General features: G+C 36.9%; 1 protein-coding gene across 3 annotated transcripts in view; it reads left to right on the top strand.

Moving 5' to 3' along the window:
* The window catches only part of LOC118848873 (U2 snRNP associated SURP domain containing), a 77,285-nt gene that overhangs the window by 41,376 nt on the left and 12,352 nt on the right, over positions 1 to 23,557 (top strand). For all 3 annotated transcript variants that reach the window (XM_036757911.1, XM_036757913.1, XM_036757912.1), the window contains 11 exons: positions 461 to 565; positions 1,711 to 1,777; positions 1,858 to 2,021; positions 4,465 to 4,627; positions 5,073 to 5,152; positions 6,347 to 6,434; positions 7,694 to 7,816; positions 9,787 to 9,943; positions 11,280 to 11,375; positions 12,117 to 12,183; positions 16,164 to 16,326. In XM_036757911.1, coding sequence (XP_036613806.1) covers positions 461 to 565; positions 1,711 to 1,777; positions 1,858 to 2,021; positions 4,465 to 4,627; positions 5,073 to 5,152; positions 6,347 to 6,434; positions 7,694 to 7,816; positions 9,787 to 9,943; positions 11,280 to 11,375; positions 12,117 to 12,183; positions 16,164 to 16,326 — 1,273 coding nt within the window. The remainder of the gene's footprint in view (positions 1 to 460; positions 566 to 1,710; positions 1,778 to 1,857; positions 2,022 to 4,464; positions 4,628 to 5,072; positions 5,153 to 6,346; positions 6,435 to 7,693; positions 7,817 to 9,786; positions 9,944 to 11,279; positions 11,376 to 12,116; positions 12,184 to 16,163; positions 16,327 to 23,557) is intronic.

Raw genomic sequence — 23,557 nt, 5'->3', positions numbered from 1 at the left:
TAAATTGTAGCCATATATGATAGTATTTACAAAAGTTAACTCGCTTCTTGCATTATCTGATGTTAGTTTAGTAATACTTTCTTGTAAAATTAGTAAGATAGCTTGTAAGTTTTCAGTTTCCAATTTTTATATATGATCAGTATTCTTCCTTTTTAGTCCCTGATTCATAGTAACTTTTTGAGTTAAGTTTTGAAAATTAGGAGTGACATTTCAGAAAATTTACTCTTTAATATTATCAGGATGTGTTGTGGTTTCCCTCCCCTTCCCTTACCATGCCCTTCCCTTCTCCCCATAATGCAGAGCATTAACATTTACTCCAAATTACTTTTACCTGGTATAAAATTCTGTATTAGTCAGCAAAATAATCGTTTCCTGCACAATTAAAGTAACTTAGGTGAAGTATAGTTTTATATAGTGGTAGGTCTGAATCCATTTTTCTTTAACTGTGTTGTTGTTATAGGAATTTGCTCGCACTGATACATCGAATGATAGAGTTTGTTGTACGTGAAGGACCAATGTTTGAAGCCATGATTATGAATAGAGAAATCAACAATCCTATGTTCAGGTGGGTGTGTGTTGCCTAAATTGCATACATTGTCTTTGGTTGTTTAATTTTTGAAATTTAAGTTTCAAAAGTATATTTTTAAAATAGGAAAAGGGAGATTTCAATAGATAGGAGAATAGGATATATTTGCTTTTTTTTGTGTTTGGTTCAAATGAGTTAATTAAGCAGCTTCATTATATCACAACTAAATGATAAAACCTAAGAGTTTTCATCACAGGCTGTTATTTTGGCTTAGAGCAGGGGTTCTTGACTTTCATTCTGTCATTGGCCCATCTGGTGGTCTGTGGAGGCTTATGGGTACCTCTGAATTGTTTGCAAATAAAATACATAGGATTACCAGAGAAACCAGTTATACTCAACACCAGAATAAAAAAATTCGTATATCCCTGGTGAAGAACCTTAGACTCAGAGTAAAGTCTTTATAAGCAATGAGTTATGATAGGATAAATACCTCTGACATGGTTATTAAAAGGAAGGAGCAAAATAGTGAATCCCTTCCATAGTATCTTGAAACAGCCTTGGGAGGAAAAGAAAAGTGGCAAGCTATTACTTGTTAGGCAGTGTGGTTCACTTGAAAGAAAGTCGGCTTTGAGTCCCAGCACCTGGCTGTAAAGTTCCCACTCTTACTAACTGTATGCCCTTGAGGAAGTTAGATAACATCTCTGGTCCTTAGTTTCATCATCTATAAAATGATGACCTCTCAGCACTCTCTTCGCTTTCAATCCATGGTCCTATAACCCTTTGATTTCCATATACTGAATTTTTAAAGATTACACTTTAAATAGGTGACAAGCACCAGATAAGGGATTACACTTTGGAGAGATGCTTTCAATAGCTTGATTTATTTCATTAGATTTAGTGTAGAATGAATGTTTTAGAATAGGGTGATTTGTTTGGCTAAATTAAAATTTATTCCTCTTTGAAGAATGCATTTATGTGTATGATGACTTTGTCAGTTGTTGGTAAGATGAGATCAGGCTAAAGGGGGAAAATTACCTCTTTGGCTTTCAGTGTCAGGTCTTGTTCATGGTATTTTTACAATAGTCAGATGATATATATCTGACTTGTACATACATTTATTTGGGAGGAGTAGTCAGATCATTTCAGTTGGAAATTTAAACTGTGTATTTGTTGGTTTTTTTTAGGTTTTTATTTGAAAACCAGACTCCAGCCCATGTTTACTATAGATGGAAGCTTTATTCAATTCTACAGGCAAGTAAACCCAACCTCTGCTTTAGTTTTGACTATATGTAAAGTTAGACCTAATCGTCCTGTATCTTGGTGTTTTTTAGGGAGATGCTCCAACCAAGTGGAGAACAGAAGATTTTCGTATGTTCAAAAATGGGTCTTTTTGGAGGCCACCACCATTAAATCCATACCTGCATGGGATGTCAGAAGAGCAAGAAACCGAAGCGTTTGTTGAAGAACCTAGCAAGAAAGGAGCACTTAAAGAAGAGTAAGCATCTCTCTCCCCCTCCTTTTCAGTCTTGGAACAGTTTTGCCCCTCAGCCAAGAATATTAATATCTTAAAATTGTGGGGTTTTAATTTGAGGTTCCAGGAAAGAGGGCAAAGAAAACTACCCATTCATTTCACCTCCACCCCTCTACCCAGCTAAGAACTAAGTAATGTTTGTCATTGGTCTCCACTGCTTCTGTGATAAATGTTCTTCAATTCAGTACATTTTAGTTGAATGCAACACAGTGCCATGGAAAGAGTGTTAGTTTAAGAGTCAAGATCTGTGTTTAAATCCCAACCCTGCCACTATGTGTGGTACAGATCTTTGGTATGGATCATAAAATCTTCAGGAAGTTACCTTATATTAAAAAAAAAAAGAAGAATCGTACAAATGACCTAAGGTCTCTTCCACCTCTAAAACTATGTGGTTTATAACAAAGATGCTGAATAAGATGTAGGTCAACACCCTAAGTAACTAGTACAAGGCAGTATATACATTCCAGAAAAGAAGCGATGGATGTTTTAACCTTTGAACAAGGGATTCTGCACTGATACATTTGTCAGATCATGGATTTAGAGGTGGAAAGGACCTGAGAAACCATCTAGTTAGTACAAGCCTCTTATTTTATAGATTAGGGACCAGAGAGAGGATATGACTTGAAACTAGACACAGAGGTAGCCAGCGCTGTAGTCAAGACTTCGACTCTGACTTCAGGTCTAGTTTTCTGTGTTCTGTTCTTCATTGTCCCACTAAGTTTAGTCCTGATTGTTCTTAGTACAATTTAACTGATCATCACTGTGGCTGAGAACATCACAGCCACTGATCGATCCCCTGTACTGGACTCAGTGAGTCCAAGATTCTCTGGAATTGATCATGACCACATTAGAAATTGTAGCTGCCCAGTTGGGTTCACTTCTACACTGGCCACTTCCTAAGAGCAGCAATCAGAGCAGGGTAGACGTTGTGGACAGGGCTGAATTGGGAGTTAAAGCCTCACCTCTTCCATTATTTGCCAGTATGCCTGGGCAAATCACCCAACTTCCTCACCTTGTAAAATGAAGGAGTTAGACTAGATTGACCCATGATCCTTCCCTTCCAACTATGTGATCCCTCAGTACCAATCAAAGCCTCTCTGTCTGTGAGACCCAGCCAACTGGGAGCTAGTCTGCCCTCTTTATCACACAGACATTGTAAGGCATAAGAAACTAGCATCATGTTTTGTGGTGTCTTTGCCCTTCCCCTTTCCTCCAAGAACGAGGCTTCTTAGAACAGTGGCCATAAAGCTTCTGCTGTCATTCTTTTTTTCTCTTTTGTTGTATCAGCCCAGTCTGACCTGTCCTCTGCCAGTTAGAAAATGCCATTTTAGGCATGGGGGTGCCAAAGGATCTTGGTTGAGGTAACAAGTAATTTTCACAATTTTCTGGAAGCCCCTAGTCCTGTCATCACTTGACATTCTTTTAAGTCCTTGGACTTTTGCAGGCCTACTTCAGGTTCACGTTCAAGTTCTGATTGCTTGTTAGAAACCTTTTCCGTCTTCTATAAGACTTGCAGGATTAGGAGGAGTTGCTTTGGTAGGGATGAGCAAGAAATGGCCTACTAAAAATTTCCAGTCTTTGTTTTGAGAAATACAGGTTGGCCTCTGTGGCTACTTGGAATCATAGGATTTTAAAGCTAGAAGATAGTCTATCTCTCTTATTTTACAGGGGAGGACATTGAGACTCAAAGGTGAAATAATGTGCCCCCAGGGCTTTATTGCTGTTGATTAGACATCCAGGGAAATCTGCCAACCAAATGGACAAAAGGGGGGCTATTCTTTATTGTTAATCCATAACTCTGAGCTTGGTATTGGGGAATCAGTTTTTTATTGGGTGTGTTTATGCATTCAGATTTACTTCTTGTCTTCTGTTGGTTTGCCTGCTTTAGTCATGTGAAAGGGAGTGCTGAAACAAGACACAAATAATGTTGATGGTACATAGGAAAGAAAGAAAAGATAGCACACTAAGTCCTGTCCATGCTCTGGTGCCTTGGAGTGGGGACCTCTGAGAAGGAGCTAGCTTTCACGGGGGTTAGTTAATTATTTTATGCTTTAGCAATAATGACTGTTGCTTTTATCTAGAAAATACATTTATCAGGTAGTATCATTCTTCACATTTTTACCAAAGCTTGTATTTTGAAAGTGTTAAAATATTTACTTAGGTGATGAAATATGCGATGATGCCATCTAAGTGACTTTTTAAGGCTTGCAAGTTAGACTAAGTTCTGTGAAAAGTATTTGGCATTTGGAGTCAAGTAAATAATTGTTTATTAAGCACCTATTATGTGCCAGGCACCATGCTAAGTGCTGGGGGGATACAAAGAAAAGAAAAAACAGCCCCTGCCTTCAAGAATCTTGCACTCCTAGGGAACCCAAAGTATTTACAATTTGCAAAAAATTTATTTCAGGCAGAGAGATAAATTAGAAGAAATCTTACGTGGATTAACTCCTCGGAAAAATGATATTGGCGATGCAATGGTTTTCTGTCTTAACAATGCTGAAGCTGCTGAAGAAATAGTGGATTGTATTACTGAGTCATTGTCCATCTTGAAAACACCACTGCCTAAAAAGGTACGTAGGTACATTTTTCTTGAGCTTTTAATTAGGTGGTGAAACAAAAATGACCTTATGTCAGATAGAAATTCTTTTTAGCTCTTTATTACACAAAGTATTTTGTGATTGAAATAAGTTATGTTTTGCTCTGTGAATTTATTTCTCCCAAGAAAACCATTTCAGGTTTTCCATATTTATGTAAATTATGAGCAGGGAGTTTTTATCTTTTATGTATTAGATTGGAAAACCATGTGCAATGAAATTTACACATAATTTACATTTCTGCTAAAGAAATAATTGTAGAGAGCATGCTTTTATGTTGATAAAAAGTTACTTGAAGGTAAGCATGATTATCTCTGTTATTCCTGTCACTGTTTCATGGAAGAAGCATCATGTCCTGTACACATTTGTTGTTGGCTTTATGGCCATAATTGTGCATCATTTTTATATTTTTATGTTACAGATTGCCAGATTATATTTGGTCTCTGATGTATTGTATAACTCTTCAGCAAAAGTTGCCAATGCTTCATATTATAGAAAATTGTAAGTAAAGTATTTTATACCTGTAATTTTAAAATAAAAGATATGAACTTAATTTGAGCTCTACAAAATGTATATTTTAAATAACCAAAAATATTTTAACGCCACCCAGTGCTAAAAAATCATTTAAATTTCATAATGTTTTGCAAATATGGAACTGGAACTGCTTAGGGCATAATTTTTAAAAATACCATTGCTCTGGCACTTATTCTGGATTTAATTGGTCATAGTACTGATCTATCAGGCTTCCAAACTTGTAAGACAGTTGCAGTCATTAAAATAAAATTAAATAAGTCTTTTAGATTTTGTTCTTGTGGATTCTATTTTTTTTATGTTGGTGGATATTTGCTAGGATTTGAAGCTGTGAGAGCTCATCCTCTGGTCCCACTGCTTGATTTTACTCCTCAGGAGACTTCAGACCCAGAGTGGGCTGTCTAGGCTTCCTTTGGCCCCAAATCTACTCTCTTCTCTGTTTCCCACTCTTTTGATCTCCCTTTCCCACTAAATCAAATAGTCAGGTTTTAGAAACATTTTCCTGTTTGTCTTATGAAAATAAAACTTTTCTGCTTTTTAAAAAACCACTTTAAAATTTTAGGCCATTGATTTACTTTTCATATAGTCTGGGAACATTGCTCCGTTGGGACTGAAGCAGTGTTAATTACTGATTTTAATTCAGTGTTTCACTAATTAAAGAATTAAGATATGCTTGTAGGATTTTGTAGTGTAGTGGAAGGAATATTGAACTAGAAATCAGAGGATTGGTGTCCTAGTTCTGAATTTCTTACTTTCTGAGCTGTGTGACTTTTAGCTGATAATTTAAACTCTCTCAGCCTCAGTTTCCTTATTTGTAAAATGGGGGTGATGAAGAATTGTTTATGGTCTTGTCCGCAATTGTGCTCAGGGAGACCGAGCTTCACAGAGTCCAGAGACTTGAATTGTGGGACTCAAAGAAGTAGTATTTGTGAAAGGGCTTCATACATTACAGTATGATACTAAGGAGGTGATACTTGGGAAGAAATTCAAAATATTGCCAGTCTTTTAAAACTGTACAATTGTTGCTTGCATAATTTAGTAACTAGTTCTTGGTTCTTAAGTATTTAAGAATAGGAATGAGTACTCATTGATAAGGATGGAGACACAATTGTATTTTATGACAATTTCTGTTAGAGTTTTAAAATAATATTATTTGAATTACAGTTTTGAAACAAAGTTATGTCAGATATTTTCAGACCTCAATGCCACCTACCGTACAATTCAAGGTCACTTACAATCTGAAAACTTCAAGGTATGTGTATAGATTGTGTATCTTGTATGTAATTTTTATAAGTCCCAGCTGTTCTTGATAGAACCTTAAAAATCTGAACATTAGCATTATGCCATTTTTTTGTGGCAAAAATTAATTAAAAATATACTGGCAAACTTTGCCTAATTGTTGTTAAATGTTTATTTTCTGGCCTAATTATTTTGAGTTAAAAAAAAAATACTGTATCCTATACCACTACATCCCAGACATTTGTTAAAAAGCTTAAGACCACCTACTTTGTAAGGACTTTTGCCAAATGACTGACTTTTCAAATTTTGCTTCTCTTAATTTGGTAAAATTTGTCATTGAAGCACAGTGGTATGAGGGCAGAGATATAGAATTGAATAAGCCAGTTATCACGTAAAAGAAATACCTTTTATATCTTTGTGTTAGGTGGCAGTGGAGTGAAAAGAACAGGGATTAGGAAAACCTGGTTCATATCCTGCCTCTAGACATTTATTAGGTTGTCTGGAACATGAGGGTAATATTAGCCACCTACCTTAAAGCATTGTGAAAGTCTAAGTTAACATATCTAAAGTCTCTTGCAAACCTTAAAGTGCTATAAAGCTGTTAGTGATGCTGTATTGTGTCTTTCGGTTATATGTGACAGCTTTAAGGAAAAGCAGTGAAAGATAGTTTTTAATGCTTCATAGAAAATAACATCTTTAAGACAGTTAGGTGTTATTGAAGGGAAATGACTTGGGATCTACCACCTTAGGGATGATCTCAGGAGAGATCATATTCATGGGATTTGTCATACATTTCTACTTTTAGTGAAGTGACTCTTAATGGGGATAACTGTGCCAGACTCCTCTCCTTTTGATACTTCAATTTATTAGACACTATTGAAATTAACTGGCCTTTTCTTAGGGAATATCCCACTTTATGAGTTACCTTTAAAGTTAATAAAGGAATCCTAATAATTCTTGAGGTGATTTCAAATGACTTTATGCCTATTGTATTATAGTTCTAAATGTTTTCAGTTACTTTAATTTTTTTTAAAAATGAATTCTTTGTTATCTTTTCATTTGTTTTTAAGCAATCTATTATCTCTGATCCAAATCATTGACATTCAGAGCTAAAGAATCTGGGAATTCAGAATCCAGAGGAGGGTGGACAGGCGACATTACATTTCTTGGTTGGGTTTTAAGAGACTCAGGCCACAATTTAACTGTACCAGCTTTGCTTTTTAACTTTCTTGATAGATGACTAGTGGTTTCCTTTTGTTATTATTTTTTAAGCAACGAGTGATGACTTGCTTCAGAGCATGGGAAGACTGGGCAATTTATCCAGAACCATTTTTGATTAAATTACAAAATATATTTTTGGGACTTGTAAATATTATTGAAGAAAAAGAAACAGAGGTAGGTGTCACCACTTGTCTTTCTTTTGGGGAATAGTATAAGTTGCAATGTAATACAACACAATAGAGGTTACAAAAGGATGGTCGTTAAGTAATAATGTTAAAACACAAGACATTTTCAAAATGGGCTTCCTTAATTCATACTATTTCCTTATGACTTCTTTGATGGTACATGTGTACCATGTCTTGAATTGGTAGTTGTGATGATATTGTCACAAAGTTCATTTCAAAAAGATTTTAGAGCTTCTCTGGTGTGATAGTGCTCACTAGGGCAGTAAACATGGAAGCAGGAGGAAGAGACTAACTTGGCTAGGATAAAGTGACGGGGCTAGAATTAACCAGTGGCAGGCAAGAAGTTAATGGATAAAATAACCAGAGAGTAATTTGTATTCCTTCAGTCTATAGGGATGGGACAAGGCAACAGAGAAGCAGCGCAGTTAATCCTGCTTTATCTGGAAGAAGAAAGTAGTCCTTCCCCCATCCCCTTGTCATCTCTAGAGTAGCTTCCTCCTTACCTCACCTTAGTTCTTGGAACCAAGCATGTTCTCCTAATACTCTCTGGCCCATAATTTTAGTTTTGTTTGGCCTACTAACGGGGATTAAGCCTAGATTGGGATAAGTTTGTATTTTTTACTTTGTCTTATTTGAAAGAAATCTCTTCACAAAAGGATGATTTTGAAATATTATCTTATTTTTGTGTGAAGAGTATTTATAGCTTATTTCACAATCATAATTTTAGCCCTGGAAACAACCCTGGAGCTCCTCTAGTGGCAACATTGGGATTAGAACTTTTTAGAATGATTAAAAGCGTAGCTAATAATTTGAAATCTTGAATATAAATTAATATTGACCTCATTAATCATTGATCCAACAAGCATTTACTATTAAGGTTCTAGGCACTGTTCTAGGTGCTGGGGTTAGAAATACAAAGGTTGATTGAAAAAAATTTCTACACTCGAGTGTCTTACTATGTATGAGGTACTCTCCTAGTTGTTATGTAATGAGCATAAAATGTAGGTCTCTTGAGAAGTTTACAATATTAACATGAACGTTGACAATACAGGCGTGAAACTAATAATTCTTCTATTAAGTAGTAGGTACCAAATGACTGGTAGTTCGTTTGGTAGTTCAGAGTAGTTCAGAGAGAGTGATCTTTTCCTGCTGTATAGAGTCAGGGTAGGGAAAGCTTAGTTGGATCTTGAAGAATGAAAAAAATTCAGTTGTTTTTGGTGGGGTTACTACTTGGATTTAAATATGAGAACAAATCCTAGCTAAATGCTATAACTCTGCTAACTGTAAATGTTTGTTGAATTGTTAATTTATTATTGATTTTTTATTATTGATAGATTCATTTATCAGCTAAATTTGTTTCCTTGGAAGATTAATAGCTTGCTGTATTTGATACTGAGAAGAAAAAGTTTATTTGACCGTTTTGTGTGAATGCACATGTGGCTATAATAATCAAAGCTGTGCATACTTAAACTAATGAATTTAGTGTTTTGAACAGCTTTATAATGACTTTAATTGAGCAAAACAAGCTCTAAACTGATGTTTTAATGGCACTATCTATAATTTTCTTTTTATTTTCATTGAAAAAACTACCAACTCCATTTTAAAGTTATGTACAAAAAAAGTTTACCATGCCATTTCTTTTTCTATTCACTTAGTAGGCTAAATCTTAATTCATATATACTCTCTATCATTTGGTTCAGCAGGTATTTATTAATTACCTACTATGTGCATAGCACTGTACTAATCCCTGGAGATATGAAAATGGGCACTTAACCCTCTAGGAGTTTGTATTCTAGTGAAATATAAACCATAGACCTATCCTAAATATGGTAATTGGCATCCATGTCTCAGTAGGATTGTGATAACTTGTTAATAATCGTATGAAAGATGTTGTTAATGACAAAGCAGCAGCTGGTAGGAATACAGGAGGACGTTGATATGTCTTGTGTGTTTCTGTAGGAAGTACCAGATGATCTTGATGGGGCTCCTATTGAGGAAGAACTTGATGGTGCACCCTTGGAAGATGTGGATGGAATTCCTATTGATGCTACTCCCATTGATGATCTCGATGGAGTCCCCATAAAGTCACTTGATGATGATCTTGATGGTGTGCCTTGTAAGAGAAACTTTCACCTTTGTTTTTATGTAGAGAGAAAGAAATATAGATTGACATGTGAAATTAAATAGATTTCATTCTTAATTCTTCTAGATGAAAATAATGAAAAATGTTACATAGCACTTTGTGATAGAAGTCTTTTATTTGGATTTGTGTTTGTTATTTAGGGAAAAAAAGTTTGGATAGTCAGTAGTAAATGTGTTATAGGAATTAAAAGTTGTTGGGGGTGTGTGTGTGTGTGTGTGTATGTATACATACACACCGCACCCAGAGGTAATTGTGGCTCGTTGGGTGGTGAGCGGTCTGACCTTAGGATCAGGACTACTTTGCTTCACGTCTTGCCTTTGCTGCCTGGGCTTGTCCTCTCTGGTGCTGAGCGCCACTCTAAGACTAGAAGTTGCAGAGCCTCAGCCATTGTGATAGAGGGAGAAGTACAAGATTTAGAACCAGAAGGGATAGAGATTATCTAGTGCAGCCTTTATGCTTTATAGATAAAGACCTGTGGGCACTTGCTCAAGTGAGACAGAGAGTAAGTGGCAGAAGGGGGATTCAAACCTTGTTCTTCTTCTTCCCTTGGAAAAAGCACTGGATTCCCAGATATGTGCGACACACCTACGTGTGTTTGTTTCTCTTAGTTGTCAAATCCGTTTGCCTGGTCACAAGTCCTCATCTTTCTCAGCCTCCCTGCAGCATTCGTCACTTTTGCTCACCTCTCCTTCTGGGGATTCTCTATTCCCTGGATTTTTGTGACCTTGTTCTCTTATGTTTCATATAGTGTCTGACTACTCCCGAGTCTTCAGGTTTGCAAATAGCTTTACATGTATTTTCTCATTTAATTACCTCCCAACAAAACTTTGTAATAATGGCTAGCATTTATATGGTACCTGCTATGTTCCAGGTATTCAGTACTAAGTGCTTTACAAATATTATCTCATTTGGTTCTCAAACTACCCTGGGAGGTAGGTGCTACAGAGGTTAAGTGACTTGCTCAAAGTGAAACAGCTAATAAATATCTGAGGCCAGATTTGAACTCAGGTCTTTGGACCCCAGGCTCCAAGCTCTACATGCTTTGCCATCCAGCTGTGAGGTAGATGTCATTTCATTCCCAGTTTGCAGATGAGGAGATTGAGGCAGAGAGGTTAAATGACTTGTCCAGCAAGTGAGTAGGGTCGGTGGGGAGTAGTTTCAGAAATGAATGTATTATAAAAACAAAATGTGAATGAACCATGAGATAAACATTTTAAAAATCATTGATCAGCAATATAGATACTTTTTTTTTAGCATTCCTCTTCTTGGTTAGCTCCTCACCTAATAGTGCAGTTCTTTGCCTCAACAGTGGATACCTCAGAAGACTCAAAAAAGAATGAGCCCATTTTTAAAGTAGCCCCATCCAAATGGGAAGCAGTAGATGAATCGGAATTGGAAGCACAAGGTGAGGAGAATGCTAATTTCTTTTAAGCATTTTTTCCCCAAGTAAATTATAGCTAGCATTTATAACACATTTTACAGATGTCATCTTGTTGTGCATGGGTAAGGGCAGGGGTAGCTCCTGATGTGTTCATGTAGCAGAAGTTTGGAATCGTAGACTTCATAGAGCCGTAGATGTTCCCTCTTTCCTTTCAAGTCCTTGTTTAGCTGGCTAAAAGTCTCCTAAGTGACGTAATTTGAATGGAAAATCAAAATACAGAATCACAGGACATTTGGGAGCCAATTTCAAACTCAGTCATCCTGTAGGAATTAAGATGTTAGAGGAAATGAGCCCTCAACTCTTAGGGGAGTTTTCTCCCTATTCCTGTACTTAGGTTGACTTTGTGAACGCCCCAAGCCAGGGTGTGCTCATGACGTGTACACGTGAATATAAACAAGATGCTTATAGTGTGTCCACAGGAATATATGGAGTTTCTGATCAAACAAGGAATCTTCAGCAAAAGCATGAGAATATTAGTCATCTAGTTAATTCAGATAGAAATGCGATGTAAGTTTGAGTAAAGAATTAAACTTACATATTCCCATGAGGGTTGGAATGCATGTAGAACAAAGAGATGGCTGTTAATACCATACAGATAAAAACTTGTGTAATGCAAACCGCCAGCTCCAAACCTGGAACTAGGCTGTGCTTTTACAATAATGTTAATTTACCTTATGGAATTACATCCTTTTTCTCTTTATTCAGCGGTAACAACATCTAAGTGGGAGTTATTTGACCAGCATGAAGAATCAGAAGAAGAAGAAAATCAAAAGTAAGAATCTAGGATCTTAATGTGCTCAGTTTCTGGTGTGGGGTGCCCTTTTTTTCATTGGAGGTGTGCTTGAAATAATAGCAAAGAGAGGGGAAAAACTGGTAAGGGGATCATGTTCAGATCCTCAATTATTTTCCCAGCATATGAGGAGCTTTTGGCTTCTGGTTATAGTGCTTCTCATTTCAGTGAGCTTTTTAGTTCTGTAGTGTATTTGTTTTCTTCCATTTAAGTTATGAATCTCACTTTGTAGTTAAATGTGTTAATTGATCAGTGGCATTTCTTTCAGATCTCTGTTATCAAATATTGTATTGGGCTCTGTGGAAAGTGATTTTTAAAGAGGTAGAAGGAATAGTGGTATCATTCTCCATGTTATATAGGAGCTTATATTCTAAATAGAGGACTTAGACGCATCCCTATGTGCGTGTGTGTGCACGCGCACGTGCACAAATTCTTGGTAGTGATTTCAAAAAAATTCTTAGGAAATTAGAGGAGAGCTCTTCAACAAGAGGAAGGGTGGGTCCGATGTGTCTTTTTTTTTTTTTGTCATACGCATTTTGATTTTTCCATGAATTATATCACTTAACACTAAGACTAGAATTTAAAGAATACCTCGAAGGACAAGGAGCATACGCACAGTGTATTTTCCATCCAGAAGGCCAAGAAATAGAGTATAAAATTTTATTTCAGAGTAAAATCTTAATAATATATAACATTATAATAATATTTTTAGTCATTTAATGCTCCCAGTCCTCCTAGATTTAAATACTTTTATTTGTCTCTTCGGTATGAAATTGTAGTAATTTATGTTTCAAAATCCTCCTTCAGGCTATAGCTTGCTAGTATAATTGCTTCTTTGGGTTGGAGGTAGCACTTTCCATATATCAGCCCTTTTTCTGTGGCATTATTGGAAGATTAAAGATCTCTATTTGAAAATGAGAAGCCTTTTTTTTTTTTAAATGAGAGGTTGAACAAGAGAGAACCAAATTGGAGGGTAGGTGTATCCATTGCATTTGGGGAGTGTGGAGAAATATGAAGAAGGAATACCAGTGTCTTTCAAGTTTGGGGGAAATGTAGTAATCACTTCGGTGAAAGTCAAGTTTTGCATGATAAGAATGTTCTTACAAGAGAGATAATTTTTCTAAATTTATGGGTATAGCAGTGCTAATCCACAGTAACCCAACTAAATGGAATAGCATTCCCAGAGCATGGATGTGTTTCAGAGATACTTATTTTAGATATGGCAAAATAATAGGCGTGTTGACACACTTGCATGATAGACTTTACTTTTTTTTTTTTTTGAGCGGTAGAGAAGCCTTTACTTAATATTGTTTTCTAAAAGATGGAACTAATGTCCACTAAGTCATTAAATTTTGATGTATATTTGATTTTGTTATTCTGAAATATTAAACTGGTTAATGTGTTTGAGTGTTGTAACAGTCTTAAATTGATGAGTAAGACTTAAGATTCCAGTGACTTTTTGTGATTTTTTTTAGCAAGAAATCAAAATCACACTTAAATTAAAACTTAAAAGCTAGAAGAATAATGATGAATGTGAAACTAGACTTGAAGATAATGGTTCCAAAAAGTTAAATGGCCTATATTTTAAAATAACTTTTTAGTCATCTTGATCTGTTCTAAAGGATTGAGTGATCATTCTATTTCTTTAAAAATAGAATTCCCTATTCACTTCAAATGAGAAAGGTTCAGGGATTTCTTACAGACTGATTTAAGTTGAAAGGGGCTGGTAAAACAAATAATTGTTCAGATAGCTTCCTGGGTATGAAAGGCAGTAATTTATATCACCTTTTTTGTTTTCCCGTTTGTAATTAGTGTACTCACTAGCACTTGAATTTCTTTGTGTGCTACACTACTGCACTCTAGTGGCGGAACCTAGAATAGCATTTTACTAACTACATTTTTTGAGAGGGTAATAGTTACTACAGCACTGAGGAAGAAACTTGATTTTAAAATAGCAAGTTCGAACTTTAGAGAACAAGTTAAAACTTACTTGCTTTGGTTGAAGATTTGTACGTGTCTAATATATACATACTGCTTTGGAAGCTTTATGGACAGATTGCATTTGAATCCTAACATACTTTAAAAGTAGAAAAGCAAGATTACAACAGAACTAGTGAACATTTCTGTCTCTGATAGGAACTTTATGGCCTTTCAAAAATCAAAACATTTCCAGGACTCACCTGTAAAATGTTTAGAGTTTATATCTCATACTCAGAATCATGATTCTTTTCTAAAACATATTTAAAATAACTATATTTTGGAAGTAACTATCAGTTTTTTGCTATAGTGTATCAAAGGGAATAATATGAAATAAGGCTAGAAATGCAGGATAGACCCAGCTCTTCTATGAGGGCCTTAGCATGATGCTTAGACCTTTTCCTAAGGAAGATTACTTTGTCAGGAATACATGAAGGATGGGTTTTTTAGGGGAAACCGGAATCAGGGATACTAGCTGAGGAGGCTTTTAGTGTAATCCAGGGGAGAGGGGATAAGCCTGAAGTAGTGGTGGTGTGGCATTAGAGAAAGAGACAGATACGTGAGGGAGATTGTGAAGGGAGAATTGAAAGGACTTGGCAACTGATTTGGATATGATGGGAATAAGAGAGGGAAATGGCAGAGTGAAACATGATGCAAGTTTTAAACTTGGGTGACTAGCTATGTGCAAACTTGGTAAAGTAGCTTGGAATTATATATAAAGGTACTAGTACTTTTTGCGCTCAAGAAACAATTTACCTAGCTACTTACCCTTTTAAGATGTAAATACTATATTATAAAATAGGATAATCTTTCTTTATTACTTTGTTGACATTAATTGCTACTTAACTCCAAATTATTGTTTATTTCCGAATTTTTTTTAAAAGTACATTATTCTTTTTGGAAAGTATTTAGTATTTAGAAAGCATTTAGTTTTGATGACTGTTTTTGTCTTTTTGTGTGTCTCCCACACAGTGCTGGCACATACTAAATGCTTAATAAATACTTGTTAACTTGACTCAAATAAGTATATATTAAAGAAATTGCACCTGTTTATAATAAAGACTAAACTAATGGTATATTTCTTGATCCATTATGCCACTTGATTACTGTCTATAGAGTCCACCTCTCCCACCGAAAGATTGATCACAGTGATGGGATAGTAACTTTCCAGGGAAATAGAATAATATTGACAGTTTGTGTAGATCAGCATTTTGTGGGCAGTGTTTTTTGAAAAGTTAACATATTTAATATTGTTACTGTGGCTTCTTATAGATTATGTGAGATTTAATGTTTAAGAATTCCCAAAGAACAATGATGTACAGAGAACATTCGGATCAATTATCCATTTGATTCAGTAGTTTTGCAAAGGGTATATGGGAGAGTTACACAACACCTATTACTTGTTGGAGTCAAAACTTTTTTTCAGAAAACTTTTCAGAGGAAACATCTCTGAAAGTTTTGTAGTCAATGAGAAAATATGATTATGTGTTCAGCTGCCCTGCCCAGAGTTCTCTAGAGTGAAAAAAATAAACACTTAGCCCAATGGAAAAATCATCAATTTAATAAACATTTGTTAAGCCTTTGCTAAATTATGCTGGGTGCTTAATTGTAGGGGATAAAGAGAGGGAAGATAAGAGAAGAAGGAAGTAGTCCCTGCCCTCTGACAGTTTGTGTTTTACTGGAACAACACAGGCACAGATAACATGTTTTTTTGGAGGTAGAGAAGGGCACAGATATAGACAGAGGGAGAAAGGAATTGATCCAAAATGGAGATAGACTTGGCTGTAAGAGATACTAAAATATAAGACAGATGTAGATAGAGAAACAAACACAGAAGTAAGGAGATGAATACAGAGAGACCAACTGGAAGATTAAGAAGCCAGAGAAAGAGAGAAACTAACTGTAAGACAGGATGGGGGGAGAACACAAAGAACAAGCTGTGGCACTGATTAGAATTTGCTAACATATCCTAATTATTCCCAAAGTCAAGAAGAAGAGAGTGAAGATGAGGAGGATACTCAGAGCTCCAAATCTGAAGAACATCATTTGTATTCCAATCCAATCAAAGAAGAAATGACAGAGTCCAAGTCCTCTATTAAATATTCAGAAATGAGTGAAGAAAAACGAGCTAAGCTTCGAGAAATTGAGGTTAGTATTAGCATGAAATATGAAAGTGCAACCAAACATAAAAAAAGGTACCATTAGATAATTTTGTTTATAAGGACTAGATATTTCCTGATTCTGGATGATCTGTATGAATTAGATGATACATTATAGCAAAGATTAATTCCTCCATCATGCCTGGCACTTTGTCTTTTCTAAAAAACTGTGTTTGGCAGGTGTGGTAGGGCAGAATTGGGAAAAATAACATCTCTTTTTAACAGCACAGGTGATCTGTGTGGGGATTGTTATTGAAGCTGAGATGCTGGTTGGTAATTGAATGTTCTGGAATGGGAAAAAAGTACATGTGCTGGACTAGAAAGAACAGGGAAATTGTACCCAGAAAATCTGGGTTCAGGTTCTAGCTTTGCAGTATGCTCCTTGTATAACTCTGACAAGTGGCTTCACCTATCTGGGCCTCATTTTCCTTCTCTGGAAAATGAACGGGCTGGGTACTATGGTCTTTATGAGTCTTTGTTACCTAAAGAACCCCCCCTTTTGGGAACAGACTCGTTTTGCTCTTTTCATATGTTCTTTCCTGCCAGATAAAAGGTAGGATATTTTACTGTGGAAAATCCTCCTGAATCTTTACTCTCAGATTGTGGCAAAAGCTTCCTAGGGGTTACCATTTATAGTGAAGCCATAATGGAGTCTGAAACTTGAAAGAATAAGGTTGACAAAGAAACTAAAGTTTCTTAGGTATTTTGCTTTTACATTATACCTTTCATTTGTGTTATCTTATTTCCTTTTCCCTAAGTAGTTATTGCAGTGGTTAGGTTACTGCAAGCTTTTCCCCACCCATTTCTCATACATAGTCAATTCAGAAGCCACTGATAACATTTTGTTATAAGCTGTGCAATATCAGTAGGGTGTAAACTTTGGGTGGAGAAATCAGTGATTTTCAGAGTTATTAGGTTCATGTGGTTTCCCTACAGTGTGTTAGGGAAGTTTGTAATATTTGACATGAGGAAATGTCAGATTCCTCATCTCTTCTGAAAAGCGTAACTTTAAAATATTATACACGCACTCTAAATTGCCTACAAAAAGACTTACTCTTTTGATGCTATTTAAATCTGATATGATAAAATACCCTTCAGAGTACATTTTCAACTAAATTGAATAGTCAAATCACAAATAGGTTTAAACAAAATAAATAGGTTAAATAAAAGGCCTGAGCTAGTGAAACTCACTGGTGGAGAATTTCATAATGAACTCTGAATTACATCATTTAATATTTTCTAAAAAACTCTGTATTTGGCTGGTGTCATGGTAGAAGATACTATCACTGGAGCACAGAAACACCGCCCCCTGCCCCCCCCCCCCCCCCCCCCCAAATCTGGACTCATTGAGTTGCCAGGTGCACATTTCCCAGATGGCTGTCGGGCCTCTTTATATGCCACACTTGGTTTATCAGAGCTATTTTTGATGGGAGTAATTCTCCAATTCTTAGTGTGCTTTTTTGCTGCCTTAAACAGAGGATCCTGACTAATTTACCCTTTTTCGATGACTTTGGTGCTTTCATCACTGTTAGATGTCTTTGTTTTCTGCTTTCTGCCTGTCAGACTGGGATCTGTCACTTTTAGGTGTTCCTGTTGTCCTGCCTTTCATTTAGATGGTTGCTTTTGATTGATTTGAATGGGGAACAGAATCACAGAATTGAAGAATTCTAGTGCTAGAAAGAACTTTAGAGATCATTCAGTAAGCTATAAGCTCTGTGAGGTTAGAGACTATGTCTCACGAGAGTGAGAGAACCTTGTGCGGTGTGAGCTGAGGGAGCCCATGCTACTCAATGGCGAAGTGAGGGCTAGAAGACACACCTTTGGCTTCTTCTCCAGGACTCTTTGTTTTATGTTTTTTCCCCTCAAACTTGAGTCTCCCGTGACTTGAACTGGTCGTTGAATTTAAGAGACCAGAATACTAATCCTGGAACCATTCACTAACCAGGCTTGATTAAAAACTATGTTGAATTAGTATATAAACCACACAGGTAGAAGGGACTCAGGCTGTCTCATCAGCTCAGGAATTTTTAGGGAATGCGTATGGTAGTGGATTTTAGATGTTAGGAATGTGTCTTGATCCAAATAAAATCTCAAGATATTTTTGAAACAATTTTATTTTTTTGTTTTCAAAAATCATTATTTAATATTTTTAGTTTTCAGCATTAATTTTCACAAGAGCTTGAATTACAAATTTTCTCCCCATTTCTACCCTCCCCCCCCACTCCAAGATGGCATATATTCTGATTGCCCCGATGCCTAGTCAGCCCTCCCTTCTGTCACCCCACTCCCCCCACCCCCATCCCCTTTTCCCTTACTTTCTTGTAGGGCAAGATAGATGTTTATGCCCCATTGCCTGTATATCTTATTTCCTAGTTGCGTGCAAAAACTTCTTTCTGAGCATCTGCTTTTAAAACTTTGAGTTCCAGATTCTCTCCCCTCTTCCCTCCCCACCCACCCTCCCAAAGAAGGCAAGCAATTCAACATAGGCCACATGTGTATCACAACTCATGTTGTGAAAGACTAACTATATTTTGCTCCTTCCTATCCTGTCTCCCTTTATTGGATTTTCTCCCTTGACCCTGTCCCTTTTCAGAAGTGTTTGTTTTTGATTCCCTCCTGCCCCTATCTGCCCTCCCTTCTATCATCCCCTCTTTTTTTATCTCCATCCTCCTTCTTTCCTGTGGGGTAAGATACCCAATTGAGTGTGTATGCTATTCCCTCCTCAGAGCAAGATTCACTTATTCCCCCTCACCTGCCCCCTCTTCCCAACAGAACTGCTTTTTCTTGCCACTTTTATGCGAGATAATTTACCCCATTCTATCTCTCCCTTTCTCCCTCTCTCAATATATTCCTCTCATCTCTTAATTTGATTTTATTTTTTTCGATATCATCCCTTCATATTCAACTCACCCTGTGCCCTCTGTCTATCTATACACACACACACACACACACACACACACATATATGTGTGTGTATATATATATATATATATATATACACACACACATACATACATACATACACACACACACACTGTTAGAGGTGATGTTATGAGAAGAGTACTGGACCAGGAGTCTGGAAATCAGGGCTCTTGTCCAGCATCAGCCACTCACTGTAACTCCTCATTCATGTCTGGATTTTGTTTTTTTCGTCTATAAAACAGAAGTGTCGGAATAGGTGATTCTTATCTTTCCAGGTTCTAAAATTCTGTAGGGACAACATGGCAACGTTAAAAAGGGTTCTAGGATTTGAGCCAGGAGATTCAGGTTTAGGCCTTGCCTTGACACATCCCAGCTCTGTGAGTATGGGCAGGTCTCTTCACTGAAGCCTGTTTTCTCATCTGAAATAGGGATAGGGACTGAACCTGTGACTTTGTTGGAGTTAATGAAGCAGTCCTTCTGTTTCTGAAGGTCTGCTCCTTTGCCACTGAGAGTCCTAAGGAGTTGTGTAGGGCTCTGAGGGGGTCACACAGCCAGTGTTAGAGGCCCCACGTCGTCTTGGCTCCATGGTCAGCTCAGTATCCACTAGGTAGGATAAGACCTGTATTAGATATTGCAGGGTACTTGGAGAAAATGCTTTAGAGACTTTAAAGCACCATATTAATGTGAGCTGTCTATTGTATGTGTTAGAGATTCATTGTAATAGTTCTAAAACCGTTACATTGTGCCTGCGGTATGACAGTTGTTTTCTCATTCTGCTAATCTTGTCTGACTTTTTCTGCTTGGGATTGTTACTTCTTGCCAAGATTAACTTTTTTTCCCCCTCTTTTTTAATCTCCTGTCCCTTCCTGCTACCTATTGGACCTTTGACAGTAATCAGTCCTCTTGTCTCTTGTGCTTTCAAAATTTTCCTTTCCACACTCCTGTTCCCAGCTACCTATAAACCTGTCTAGGTTTGCCTTTTTTTTTTGTTTTTAGAGAGAGAGAGAGAGAGAGAGAGACAGACAGACAGACGGACAGACAGACTAGCATTGTATATTAAGACAATATGATTATGTGAGGAAACCCAGTAATTAGAGGAGAAAACCTGATGAAAAGCCCTTGGGCAAAAATTAGCATAGGCAGGAACATAAGAGACATTGTCATCTGAGCATGCTCAGATAGATGACCTAGAAAGAAAGGCAGTAGTTGAGGAGTTCAGAAAACAGCTCATAAGCTTGGCATATTGGTACAGTCATTTGCTGGAGCTCTCTTTGCCATAAGCAGATTAGCTAATAACTTTTTGATTTGTTTGGTAAGTCAGTCATCAAGAATTTATTAAATGCCCACCTTGTGCCAACTGCTGTGCTTAGCGTGCAGGCAAGTGAGTGCTCTGAAAAGGTGTACATCTCTAAGAGTTCACAGAATAAATCTATTCAAAGTAAGTATCTGTAGTCAATTCAGTACGTACCATGTACCTGCTTTGTGCCAAGGTTGGTTTTGGGGACACAGTCACAAAGAATGAAATAATTTACTCATAAGCTCATGGGGGTAGGCAGAAGTACTTATAAATACGTATGTAGCATATAAACCTAAAGCTAATCAGTACAAATAGATACAGAGTAGTTAAACACAAGTTAATTTGAGAAAGGGCAGTGGAGGGGGCCTGCAAAATAAATAAAAATAAATAGAAAGTAGTTAGGAAAGAAGGGCACAGGCATGAGGGTGATCAGGAAAGGCTTCATGTAGAGCTTGTTCTTGAGCTGCCTGAAGAGAGATTCTCTAAGGTGGGGGTGAGGAAGGAGTGTATTCCTCCTATGGGACAGCTAGTGCTAAGGTACAAAGAGGGGAGATGGAATGACAAGGTAAGGAGAAGAGAGAAGGTTAGGTCAGTTGGATCATAGAGTCTGGGAAGGGGAGTAACGTATGATGGAGCTGCAAAGTTAGGCTTGAGCCAGATCATGAAGGGCTTTAAAAGCCAGCTGAGTTTCTCTTTGCTCCTAGAGGCAGTAGGAAGCATGTAAACTTTATTGAGTTAAGGAAGTCATATGGTAAGAGAAGAGGTAATGAGCGACTAAACTCAGATGGTGATGGTGAGGCTAGAAAGAACGGGTTGGATGCACTATGGTTTTGGCATATTTAACATTGCAAACTTGGGAATGATGGTGGTGCCTTTGATAGAAATGGAGAATTTGGAAAAGAGGAGGGTTTGGCGGGGAAAGATGTGTTGAGTTTCAAGTGTCCTCAGGATGTCTAGTTTGTCCCATAGGCAGTTGGTGATGTGGAACTGAAGCTCAGTGGAAAGACTGAGGCTAAATCTGCAGATTAGTGAGTCATCAGCATAGAGTTAATAACTAAACCTGTGAGAAATGATAAAGTCACCAAGAAAGTATAGAGAAGAAGAGAGAAGGTCCAGAGCAGACTTGGCAAGCACTCCAATTTGGGGATTGTGGTGTGAATGATGAGTCAGCCCAGGAGAATTGATGGTTACCATTGTATTGAGCTTTGCAAAACAATATGCTTTGTCCTTACAACCTTATGTGGTAAGTAAGTACATTAAAGTTATTATCCATATTTTATAGGTGAAGAAACAGGCTCAGAGAATTTATGTGATTTGCATACAATCATCAACTAATGAATGCCAGAAGTGGAATTTAAAGTAGGTCTTCCAGGATTCAAGTCTAGCACTCTTTTCTGTTAATTCTCTCTTTAAAAGGTGGAATCAAGGAGCCATTTTATACCTGATTCCTACCAACCAAATATCCAACTAGTCATTTTAATGTCTTTGAGTTTAGTTTTCATCTTTTAAAACAGAAGAGTTGGAAGAGGACATTTATATCTAAATTCCTTTCTAGCTCTGAAATTCAGGTGGAAATGATGAGTATGTTGCAGGGAAATGACAGTCTTATCTTAGACATTATGATAGGAGAGGAAAGCTGGCTATATGTCATGTGCCCTACATTTTTATAGAGCACATTTCTAGTGGTTCAGAGAAAAGCTAGATAGGATCTCATAGATTAAATTTTGACATGACACATAAGTCCGGGAGGGATAGGAAGTATCAGTAATAAAATTCTGAATGCAGAGAGAGATTTTTTTTTTTTGGAGAGGAGAAGGCAGGGCAATTGGGGTGAAGTGACTTGCCCAAGGTCACACAGCTAGTAAGTGAGGCTGGATTTGAACTCAGGTTCTTCTAACTCCAGGACTGGTGCTCTCCTCACTTCGCCACCTTGCTGCCCGAGGGAAACATTTACGATGAGGTGGAAAAAAAAGGAATTGTCTAGAGACCTGTCTGGATGCACGGGGAAACTCATCAGCCAGCTTTAGATGGTTTTAGATTTGCATCAAAGATGAGCATGGGCAGATAATAGAGTTTGCATACAGAAGTAGGGCACCCAGAATTACTAAACACTTTTCACACAAATAAAGTCAGATCTAAATAAATGGAAAAACATCAGTTGCTCATGGGTGGGCCGAGCTAATATAATAAACATGACAATTCTACCTAAATTAATTTACTTATTCAGTGCCATACCAATCAAACTATCAAGAAATTATTTTGTAGAGCTAGAAAAAATATCAAAATTCATCTGGAAGAACAAAAAGTCCAGAATATTAAGGGAATTAGTGAAAAGAAATGCTAGGGACGGTGGCCTAGCCATACCAGATCTTAAATTGTATTATAAAGCAGCAATCATCAAAACTACTTGGTATTGCCTCAGAAATAGAGTAGTAGACAAATGGAGTAGGTTAGGTATACAAGACAACAGTAGTCAATGATTATGGCAGTCTACTGTTTGATAAATCCAAAGACCCCAGCTTCTGGGATAAGAAATAACTATTTGACAAAAGTTGCTAGGAAAACTGGAAAATAGTATGGCAGAAACTGGGCATAGACCATATATCAAAACAAAGTCCAAGTGGGTACACAATTTAGATATAAAGGCTGATACTACAAGAAATGAGGGGAGCAAGGAATAGTTTATCTTTCAGACTTATGGAGAGTAGAGGAATTTATGGCCAAACAAGAGATAGAGAACATTATGAAATGCAAAATGGATAATTTTGATTACATTAAATTGAAAGGTTTTTGCACAAACAAAGCCAATGCAACCAAGATTAGGAGGGAAGCAGAGAATTGGGAAAGAATTCTTACAACTAATGTCTCTGATAAATCCTCATTTCTAAAATATATAGAGAACTGAATCAAATTTAAATGGTCAAAGGATATGAAAAGGAAGTTTTCAGAGGAAGAAATTAAAATTATCTGTAGCCGTATGAAAAAATGCTCTAAATCACTAT

Source organism: Trichosurus vulpecula, chromosome 4, assembly GCF_011100635.1.
Source record: "Trichosurus vulpecula isolate mTriVul1 chromosome 4, mTriVul1.pri, whole genome shotgun sequence".
NCBI lineage: Eukaryota > Metazoa > Chordata > Mammalia > Diprotodontia > Phalangeridae > Trichosurus > Trichosurus vulpecula.
The sequence above is the reverse complement of the archived record's forward strand: the minus strand, read 5'-3'. Positions and strand labels throughout refer to the sequence as shown.